The sequence below is a fragment of the Formica exsecta genome, unplaced genomic scaffold, assembly GCF_003651465.1.
Source record: "Formica exsecta isolate Colony F162 unplaced genomic scaffold, ASM365146v1 scaffold116, whole genome shotgun sequence".
Lineage (NCBI taxonomy): Eukaryota > Metazoa > Arthropoda > Insecta > Hymenoptera > Formicidae > Formica > Formica exsecta.
In genome coordinates this window covers 492,486-504,635 of record NW_021848499.1, presented here as the reverse complement: position 1 = coordinate 504,635, position 12,150 = coordinate 492,486, and the positions used below count along the sequence as shown (strand labels likewise).

Sequence of the window (12,150 nt, the reverse complement as noted above, 5' to 3'; positions counted from 1 at the left end):
TATATATATATATATATATCACTTTTTTGATTGAGATATTGCGTGCTTCGAAGGTGATTATTCGTAAATTTCAATCCGTATTTTCTTGATATAAGAAACGTCTTTGTTCAAGTTGTTGACAGATTCGATTTATATATTACAAAATCTCAGTCATTATGCATTCGTTCTATACTCGAATCTTTTGCTTTTAAAAAGCGATATTTTACGGAAAAGTATTATACACACACAATTAAACAGGATTATTATCATCCCAGGTTCGCGTATATATCCTCAGCATGATTGTATTTCATATATATAATATAACCAGGTATGAGAGTTCACGGGAAGGCAATACTCTTAGTATTTCATCTATGTGCGACCCACAGCGCATTTAACATACCTATGCAAATGTCAGGAGGAATCTCGCGGATATAAAAGAAAGACTTTTTCGTCCGATGGTAATAACATCTCGGGGCGAGAAATTACCTTCGCGCAATTTTATAAAAATCTGGTTCTACCCGTTCTGGCTTTTTGCCGAAACAAAGAAAATACAAGTTGGATGGAAAGAAGCCTTGGTATGACCGAAGCTTTTAACCATACGACGTACGTTTTGTGCATTCATTTCTGTCTCTCATGAATAAATTTGATAGAATAAATTTATTAGTAGAGGATACGTTCACAGAATTTAAAGTGTAATTAATATATTCTTGTTATACACTTTGATTATCGTATTTACTGTGTCGTTCGCAATGATAAATTATAATTGCACAAAAATCTTAAAAATAATATTTAATAATATTTAAAAAAAAACACATTTTGATTAAACCATATTTTGAAAAGAGGATGAAAATATTTCTATGCGAAATGAGTAAGAATGTTTCGTATTGTATCTGTTAATGCACTTTTAAAGATAAACCTTTGCTTTGCAGAATTATATGAGACAACGAGATTAATTTACATTCATGCGTCAGTCGAGTGAATGACCTCGATCGCTACACACACAGAATTGGTTTTGCGCAAAAAAAAAGGCTAACGCACTTTAAAAGTCAGACTGTCGTTGACCGTGTAATTGACCGCATCCGCGAGTCAGATAATCATATTGCGTAACATATATTGATAATACGATAGTAAGACAGCAGCATTGCTTGTACGAAACAAATTTTCGACTACTATCGTATTGCTTTTTAATTATGAAAAGGCAGATAGTAATTATTTTTGATAGATTTAAATATCGCTAATCGTGCCATTATAGACAGAATGCACGCTAAACCAGTTTACACATTCACATTACGAGAATAATAACTATCATATACTGTATCCAAAATAGTAATTATCAAGATTTCCGACTTGTATTGACACATTACTCGGTATAATTAAGCATGACACACGCAGTTATTTTTTTTATTACGTTGTGCTTAATGACTATGCAAGTTAATATCTATATATGAAAATTAATGTGTAAAAACTATATATGTAAATTTATATGATCATATCGATAAAATAATGTCGATGAGGATTTATAGCATTCATAGAATTCACTTACATCCTGGTAATATCTTTTTCTGGAAATTTAATAATCGGAGAAACGCCGTTTAATTAAATCTTATTCGCAGAAATGTCTACATGCACATATATCTACACCCTTTATCAGATGAATTATGAATTGCGAAATGAGCCGCGTCGGCTAAATTGTTTTCGTTGACTGCTGCTCGTGTGAAGATATTTATCGATATCACGCAGCGACACAGAATCGTACGTCTGATTAAATTGAAGTTGCTTTGCAAGCGTGGCAAAATTTTATAATCTAAAAAAATACATTTACGTTGTTTGATAAAAGAGTGGAAGCAAGAGTGGATCACGACATATTCATTATCAAACGCGAATGTCATTATATTATATTAAATATCGATTTCGTCACGTGTTAACGAAAGCGTAATCAGTAATTAAAAAATTGTAAAGAATTTTTCGATTCACTGTCAATCACAATTTCTGAACAACAATACAAAAATAAAAAAAAAACAAAAACAATTATAAGAAAAATAAAAATTAATTAAAATGAAGAAATATTGTGTATAATCGTAACAAGTGTACAGTTGATTAGAATAGCAACATTAAAAAGTGGAGTTATCTTCTAGTGTAACAAGCATATGGTCAGTGACCCGTAACAATTAGCGTCATAGGGAGGGAGCCTTTGCGATATAGAGGGGAAAGCCGATCTCAGCGGAAATGGAATAAACTTGTATGATCTGGTAGAATATGTTGTCTGCATTTTCTTATGGCAGTAGATTTTTTCAATAAAAAGCTTTCTAGTTTTTTCTGCTTTTCATTTTTATATATAATTATTTCAATAATTTTTATATATGTACATATAAAAATCTATATAAATTTTTATTAGTTTGTCAGCGTGTTATTGCACAAGATGCACAACTATAGTTAAAATTAATAAATAAAGATAGTACAAAAAGAGACTGGAAATAACTGAATTTTTTGCGTTAATAAGCGATTAATGATGGACGCGTGGAAGTTCCGTGCGATAATTCGATTTTGATGATGAATGATCTCGTATAACGGATTATTAAGCACAATATGTTTTTAAGATATTGAGTCACGTTCATATGTAAATGATAGTGCTTAACAGAGTTAGCAACGACGACGTGACCGCTTGTCAAAATATCGTGTGAATAAGAAACAGCCGGATAACTACGAAATATCTGAGATGACATCTTGTACACGTGCAGAAAATTAATACACGCAGTCTTCCACGGACATATGTTACAGATTGAACCGTATAAATGTGTGTGTGTGTGTTTGGCAATTAAATATATCAACCATTTTACAAGAAATGTGAATAAAAAACTGCAAATTAAAGTTACAATTAAATTAAGAAGTTTCTTGATTTATTTAGCAAATAATACGTTGTGTTTATATGTACTTTGCAATCGTATATTTTGATCTCATCAGTATTTTAAATATGAAAATATTGTTTCTGCCTCTCCAAATGTTACAGAACTGGTTCCGCTAACAAGCGAATGGACATATTTACTTCAATACACCTGAAGTTTTCCAGTGCTCGTAGTTTTACCATAATAGTAGCGCGAGATTAAATTCAGATTCTAAATTTCGCAACCAATTTTTTTGCTTGCACGATGTGCTTTCTACCGATTGCATTCGATCGCATCGAAATTTTCTGTTGCCACGTTAATCACCGCTAGTTAGTCTGTTTGTGTCGGTCTACTTCAATTAGATTTAAAGCGGTTCCTTGTGTACCATTCGACGCTCCGTGATCGCGTTTCCTGCGTTTAATAGGACAACGTAACGTGCCCCTTTCAAGTTACGCACCGCGAGGCTACTTAAATAATTCTTCCCCATTGACTTCTGTACTGCTGTATATCACCGGACAAGCGAATAGCAACCGGCTATATGCTCAATTATTATCCTCCGACCGAGATTTTCTTGTCACAGCAATTCATTATGGACATAATGATAGTAATATGCTAATAAGAAACTGAGACAAGTGGTCCATTCAATTCCTTATCGACTTCGTGTCTTCAATCTGCATCTTAAGTTTTATCGATTTCTCGAAAAGGTACCGCAGTTGCAATTTTTATACATATAGTTTCTTATTTCTCGTGAGATTTATATAACCTCTTCATTATATTGCGATTAGATTTATCTTTCTCGATGCAATGACAGATGAGACGTTATCTCGTTACTGTAAAGCTCTTTGGTCGTCAATGATGTGAATTACATTACTGCGATATACGACTACAAACGTATGTATATATACACACACAACATAAACGTTTAAAGTCAAAAAAATACTCTGTACTACATAAATTTTTTGACAATTAGAAAATTATTCAATAGCTTGCCGATACTATCAATTTCTCATCTATCAATAAATCATATAAGTCTTTCGTATATCTTATTACAGATCTCATACTGTGCGTTGTCTTTTTAAATTACATAATTTTCTAAAACTATTGCATTGCACGAATATATATTTTATTATTTTATTTATATTATTTATTCTAAATTGTGTATTTTGATTATTCTATTTATATTACATAATCTATATTTTATCTTAGTACATATCTTTATTAAATTTTATTTATTTTATTTTATATATAAATACAAATTTTCAGGAGTCATACTCTGCAAGCATGCCTTATTACTTTAAAGATATGTATAAGATATTGTCCATATGATACCTTGCAGGTGTTCATGTATATATATTACACAATGCTATCTATCATTCGATGCAGCAATTGGTTATATTGAAACGCCGTTTTATTATGGTGAAGCAATATTAAATTTCGCGAACTTTCTATTTGATATACTAACAATAAGTATTTGTCATTGCAAAAGTGTCTTTCATTCTGACATTTCATCTAAATATGAAATAAACAATCACCATGATCTGTAAAACTTAATATTATAATTTACAATTACCGTTTAATTTTTATCTATTTTAATCCATTAAATAAAATTGTTTTATATTGAAAGTAGTCGTAGTTTAAATTGAAAATAATTTATTATCAAGAGAAAATTCGTTTCAAGTTCTAATCATGTTGAGTTGATAAACCACTCTCACATGTTCGAAAGCAACGGCGAAAGCGGAACTTGTTCCTTCCGTTTTTCTAATTTGGTAACTTAATTTTTTTAATGTTTTGTTGTTGTAGGTTTTTTCAAACTCATTGATAATATTATATATTATCCAAGTTCGCTGGTTGAAGATTTAAAATTGATATGCATAGTTTCTAAAGTCTTTTCGTATTGCAAAAATTTTTAATAAAATACATTCAATAAATATTTATCAAGGAAAGATATTGTTCTGATAGATTATAATAAAATAAAAATTGCATTTACATTTTACATCAAAATGGCTTTTAAGAAATAGGCCACATTCATAAGTATATAAAAGGCGCTTTTATAAATATTTTATTATATAATATATAAGATAAAAATATTTGTCAAAAAAATTGTTTTAAATTTTACCACTTTTGCAAAATTAATGTTTTTGATGCAATAATCGACGAGGATAACGATAGTAAATGAAACAATCGAGGCACATTCTTTGTTTCATTGCTTTTACTGTAATCTCATGAATATGTATGGTTACCTTCGTTTGTGGCTAGCAACTTCGAATCTAGGTATATAGAGCGATCTTCCTTACGCGATAAACCGATAAACGACTTCCTATTACACATGAGTTACCGCAGATTTATACGTTTTGTCTGGTGCCGATGGTATGAAATCGTTTAAATCCGAAACGAAACTTACGCCTATTGTTGCGGAAATAGCACACACAAAAGCGATAATACATTATGCTTCATATTCCACATATTGGTATCGTGTTACTTCAATAATGGAACAAAATATATACTAAATAACTCGCATGCGTGTCTTAGTTTCACTATGTTGACCTAGAAAAGTTTAGCCATATGGAGAATATAATTATGAAAAAATTGTGTAATTTAAGCGGGCAGTGATATCTCAAATGCTATACCCGATACGTTCAAAAAGTTCCAAGAATGATTTTTTTTAAAGACGTACTAATGGCACTCTATCTCTCAATCAATACTGAAACTAGATAGTACCAACCTTTTTATAACATTTTTAAAAAAGTTCTTAAAAAGCCATTTATATGAAACCGGTATTATGATTGATAACGAGCAATCAACAATAAAATAACTCTTGAGAAATGACCTTATAAATATTTTACGTATTTAATTAAGTAAAAATTATTTAATATAATGTAACTTATAAAGAATTAAATCATATTAAATCTTTTTGACAATTATATATATATAAATAGAAATAATAAATAAATAGTAACTATATGATAATAAAATACTTGAAGCACAAATAATACGTGCTTAGTTATGTTAATATTGTTATAAAGTTAATGAAACAATCAACCTCGGAATACCCACGCAAAGTTATTTTTTTCGCGCGAAAATAAGGATCACCTGAGCCCTGTTGCATAATTATAACTTTACGCTAAACGGTTCGATGGTATTCTCATGAGCTTGAAAGGCCACTGGGACAAAGAAGACAGAAGCGTATAGGAATGTCAAAGTTTACCAGAGTATGCGATTAAACAGTTTGACAAACTGTACAGCGAACACAATAGAAATGCGCGATACGATCCGCTGACCATGGGGATTAATTTAAATCGAACTGCCGAGTAGCATTGTGCAAAACTGCAATCGTTTCAATCCCTAGTAACAACGAGGAAGATGAATTGGGGCGTGTACGTGTATCGTTTGAGAGATAAAAACCGCGTGGTTCAATCGGGCTATCGCGCACTCGCGTTATGTCAGTTAAACGTCGATGTAATGCGCGTTCAATTGCACGTGCTCGTGCAATCGCACGATAAACGTCATTTAACTTCACGGTCTCCGTTAATTATTACCAATGGTTGATTAATTATTATGCGCTCCCACGAAGCTTCATTAAACGTTGAATTAATTTCTATCACGATCATCTATTATATTTACTATACCATATTTCACGGTTCGTTACAAATACAACATTATTCACAGATAGGCATTCATAAATGCAGTTCATCCAGTCAAAAAGGTTGAATAATTCTCATCACACGAGCAAATAATCTATAAATACATTATAGAGAAATATCGCGTGTTTTTTCTGCTTGAAAAGTCGGAAAATATTTCGATGTTCCTTAAAAACCGATTGTTTGATAATAGAAAGAATGATTGAGAGCTGACTTTGTTGCTCCTGCCAAATCTAATCCATCAGATTCGTTCCCCTTGCGGGGACAAGTAATTTCATCTCTTTGATTAAACGACAGAAAACTTAATTACTACCGCTTGTGTCGGCGTATCCCTGCGGGCAAAGCAAGAGTTCTAACCGTCTCGAGCTCTGACCATCCTTGATGAGATTTCCAAAGCAAGTTACGCTCCTATTGAACCACATCATTCTCTTCTTCCGCTTCATTGAAGATTGATAGCACACGATGTTTATCTATTTTTTTTTGTGTGCTATGGTTTTGATGCTACCTTAATCATTTCTGCAAGAAGAAGCATATGTCACGTATCTCTCATAACTTTACGAGTTTCTTTTTTTAGGCTTGTATCCGCGAGGAAGAAGTGTCCATTCGAATGGTAGGCGTTTAATTTCACTTTCACTCACTTGCACTTTGGACCTACATTGATTCTGACGAATGAAAACGCAGAGTGTATGTGTATCGGTGCATCTCATGTATTACAATATATACGAGCGAATATGCTTAATTGAGTGAAAACATTAGAAGACACAAATTAATCATTTGTCATGAGAAATGCAGGAAGAAACCGTTATTTAACCGTTGTCGTTATCCGATAACGTTTTATTTGATATGTAATCAAACTTTCTCTAATTGTAATACATTGCAACTTTTATTAATAGTAATATATTGAATTTTCTCGAAAATAGCTCTCCCTCTCTCTCTCTCTTTCTAAATTATGAAATTATTATATTTTAAAATATCAATACTTCATGTATTATTCAAAGAGCTTGCAGCTCTTATTCATCAAATAGCTATTTTCTTAAGACAAAAAAGATAATTCATTTTTTATTCTCCAAAAGAGAGAGAGAGAGAGAGAGAGATTCAAATTATATCAAATATAATATAACAGTGGCTATGAATTATATTTCAATATATAATATATATTATTTCGATAAAACTATATATATTTTTAAAATATAATATTCTTTGTTCTGTTGTATATAAGTCCGCGAAATTCTAAAATTATATCCGAGAGATAGTGAGGTTTGCCGCGTAAAAATGCAATCTCGCAAAATTTGAACCGCTTCACGGTGCTGTTGGTAATTATAACTGTCAGCTCGTTTTTACAATCCTCGAGGCATTATGTTACATTCATGAAACTCGTGCAACTGCATATACTCTATTCAAATTCAAATTGCAGAATAAACAGTATTTTATGCAAATTCTAACTATAAAAAATAAATACATAAATGCATCACTATATTATAATAAGCATCATTCGATATCCGTATGTATCGTATGTATAGCTGCCTTTATCTCTCTATTTATATGCTATTCATTCTAAAAGCATAATTCAAGATCGCCGGCGTGCCAAGGTTTGGATATTCATGACTATTGTCCGCATCATCATAATGTCAATGTAAAACGTCCGTTTCCGTTCCGAGATGCGATAAAGTAAAACGGATGCGGGATGATAGCCTATTCGTTGTCGACTGCATGGAAGAAATTTATGTGCATTCACCGTTCATTCTGAGCGAGAAGAAGCGAATCATCGAATCTAGATATGCACGGAGGGTAGGAAGGAGAACGAGACGATTCAGATACACGGAACACCGGTGTCAGATAGACCAAGGTGCTCGTCCGGTATGAGGCAAGTGGGGATGAAGGCCACGGACTTCGCTCGTGCAAACACCTCGGCGACGCGCACCTAGACCTACATAGCGAGATAGCACGCTGCAACACGGTAACGATTTCTTGCGTCCGAGACGTGCACGTGTGGTCGGAAACCGGTAGTCGCAGCTTCCTCTCGCAACTGATTGTGAGATAGGCTTCCCAGTATCCCAGAGTTTGCAAGATGCGATTTTGCAAATGTTGTTTCATGGTATAAGATTGAATGGTATAAAAGAATACTCTCTGGTATATCTACGAGATTGAATTGAAAATGGACACCGTTTTTACGAAGAAACGTTTTTATTCATGGAGATACGATATAAAGGTAGCCAGTAGGATAAAATCACTCTTTAGATGTGAAACATTGCGTCAAGAATGTCAGATTTTTAAATATCTTATGAAAGGATAAATGTGTGTATGTGTCATACGTTTCGCTCGCTATTTGCTCATGGCTTGATTATATCTAATATATATTCGCGATCTTTGTTTCAGGTATTACTGACCTAGGCAGCTGCCCAGAGATGTGGTCACGAACGCGGCTCTTCCTCTTGGCGTTAACGTTCGCGTTGCTGATCGGCCATCACGTTACCAGGTCGCAGCGACCGCGGCTCGGCGGTGCCGTAAACGTTTTCAGCCGTTACGGCTACCTGAGTATCAGTATGCGAGTGGTACCGCGCAACGATACTGAAACTTGGATATTCCGCGAGCCCACTCTCGATGTCTTCAAGAATGCCACGCCGATGCCGTCCAAGCAGCGTCAGGCAAAAATAAATAACGCCGTCTTCGACGGCGACTTCCACATGGAATTCTGCGACAATATAAGGCACGTGATTATATTCGATGCCCTTTTAAAAAATAGAAAGAAAAGTTGGATCAAATTATCAAAATTAAAAGCTAATTTTTAAGACTTTTATGGCATTTATTTGCAATTTGTATAGCTAAATACGAATTTAATATAAAAATTATTTGTAATATATATATTACCTATTTATTTTCTTTAAGAGTAGAAGTTTGAAAGAAAATCTATCAAGAGATCCATCTAGTCTATCAGGATATTCTCAAATGAAGTAAATGTGTGTATTTTTATTATCTGTATAAATGTATTGTGTATGTGTGTTTACAGACAACTTCTACAGGCATACTTCCGTGACTTCACTTTCGAAAGACTGGAGAGGCCGTGGCGCGCCTTCACTGGAAGCTGGTCGAAGGCGGCAATAGCCAGGCACCTCGGCATAAACTCGTCCTTCATCACGGGCGATCACTGTTACGTTCTAGTGCGCGTCGCTAGATTCCGTGATAATCAACGACTCGCTGGCACCGCCGAGACCCTCGTCCTCGATGATTCCGTATTGCGGCAGACAGAGAACGTCACGGTCGGTGACACTGCGAGTGTTGTGCGATTTATCAGGAACTTCGGTTCGCACTACATCGCTTCTTACATAACGGGAAACTCGCTTTATCAGGTAAAACGATCAGAAAAGCTAAGATGATAGTTCAATAATATGATGATTAAAATTAAAATTTTCTATTTTAACGTCTATTCTTTCGATTCTATGCGAACAATAATCGTTTTTAAAACATATCGATTCCGCAATCTGGGTTTATTAAATAATTCTTTTAACAAAAAAAGAAAGTGTATAAAATTACAAATATTTTCACGAATATTAGAAAAATGTATCTCTTTGAAAGCAAAAAAAATCTCACCGCATTATGCAGGCATATTTAAATAAAGTTGCGATTAACCGGTTCAATATTGCAACAATAATAAAAACGGGCATGATATTCGTCTCTTTGCATCGATGCATCTTCCTTAATTATGCGGTCCGTTGATTGCTGTCGCAATCGGCTCGTCGTAAGAAGAATGCAGTCTCGGTTAGATAAAAGTGAAACAAGCCTCATTTATCATACGCTCTATCGCGCAACGGAAAGAGAAAGAAAGACGTGCGGCATTTTTATTTCCATTTAGGCGTAAAAACTGCACAGAAACACCTCATTATGCCGAACCTAGTTCTCACTAGTAGTAGTTTACGTCATCGCGTCAATGTCAGTAAAAGTGAAATTACGAAACTTTCTGCTTGAAATGCGATGCCGCAATCTGGAGATTCAATCTCTTCGTTAATCGGAGAAACAGCCAAAATATAAAGCATTTCGTTATCTATATAAAAATTTGATGCCATTTGAGAAAGACGAATGATGAAATATTTTTTGGAATATTTTTTCTTCCAGGTTTTCGTGTATACTCCTCAGGTGTATTCGCGAATAAAGGAACGGTTGAAAACACGAGGAGTTGCAGAACTGTCGGCTCTCGAGCTGAGTAACTATTTCTCGCCTTGGTACGCCGAGCACATGGGTTCCATACAATCGGCGAGTGGCAATCGTAGCGTAGAAGCATGGGCCGTGCAACGTCTTCGGGTGCAATATTATATCTTCACTTACGCCAGCCTGCTGAAATTGCACGGCGATACGGCATTGCTTAGGCAACTGAACGGCCTCTTGGACGACGAGGCGCTGCTGCAATTACAATTGCGGACATTGGCACCCGCTTTCAAGGATCCAAAAAGACGCGAATGGTTTATGGAAGTGATCGATAACTATTTCAAACTCTGGGAAGTGAATATGTGATAGTGTAATACGCGCCGATTGCAGGCAAACTCGAAACATTTAGAATATGTGTCGCGCGTATGTCAAACGACGTATCGGCGTGAAAATATAACACTATTAATTTCAGCATGTACAATCCATGTAGGTATCTTTGGATCAGCTGAACCGATCGCAACGATTTAGCGGCCATCATGACTCATCGACGAAAACTCTATAGGTTTTTGTTGAACGGAGATATATCCTTCTGCCACATATATATAATGATATAATCCTGCGTAAATGCTGTTATTGTTAGAAATAAGTATTTATTATTATAATCATATTAGAGAAAACGCCTTTGCACAAATATTTTTAATATATCACAAACATTATTCGTACAATTTGATTGAAAAATATTGTAAGTTCTTTACTCAAAATTAATCCATTGATATATGTGTGTAAAGATGTATTTATATAAAGATTTGTATGCGTTTTGTTTAACTTGATATCATTGTATATACAATGAAATCAAATTAATGAATCATTTTTTTCTTCTCAGATACATTCGTATTTTATAATGAGTCCTGTCTTTTTTTCAATCAGAAAATGTTTTCTTTCTCACATTTTTTTTAGATATAAATTGATAAGGAACGACGCGTATGTATTTGCAAACAAGTTTATACTGCGACTCTGTGGACCAACATTATAGAAGATTGTATACATTATATAACAAATCGACCTATTGGCATTGCAAAATAGTTGATTATAACGTTACAAACAATTCCTTCTCCCTCCCTTTCTTTTTCTTTTGAAAAGCTCATAATGTAATAAGCTGCTTTATTTTATAATTTCATGAGAAACTTCAACAATAATTTTAATGGAAACTAACGATATTACAAACTTATATGATTCTATGCAAAACAAATTTTTTAATACGCTGTTTAATAAATATCAACAAAAATTGAATCGAAAAATTATGAAATTTATAACAAAAATATTTTTTGCTTTTTGTTTTCTATATTTTAGTATTTTTATACAATGTAATTATGTTACGTGTCACAAATTATTAAACACCAAACAACACAATAATACAAGTTAAAATATATAAATAAAATATTATGATGTTTTTGCTCTTTCTCTTCAGTCATGAATTAAATATAAAATATATGTGTATATATATATATATA

The 12,150-nt window shown here is 33.5% G+C and overlaps 1 protein-coding gene across 1 annotated transcript in view; it reads left to right on the top strand.

Annotated features, from left to right (window-relative positions):
- Positions 1 to 11,719, top strand: part of LOC115239086 (torso-like protein) — a 19,577-nt gene extending 7,858 nt beyond the window's left edge. Inside the window, exons 2-4 of the mRNA XM_029813434.1 lie at positions 8,876 to 9,206; positions 9,507 to 9,846; positions 10,610 to 11,719. Of these exons, the coding sequence (XP_029669294.1) occupies positions 8,905 to 9,206; positions 9,507 to 9,846; positions 10,610 to 11,005 (1,038 nt within the window). The 5' untranslated portion in view covers positions 8,876 to 8,904 and the 3' untranslated portion in view covers positions 11,006 to 11,719. The remainder of the gene's footprint in view (positions 1 to 8,875; positions 9,207 to 9,506; positions 9,847 to 10,609) is intronic.
- Positions 11,720 to 12,150: the final 431 nt, after the last annotated feature.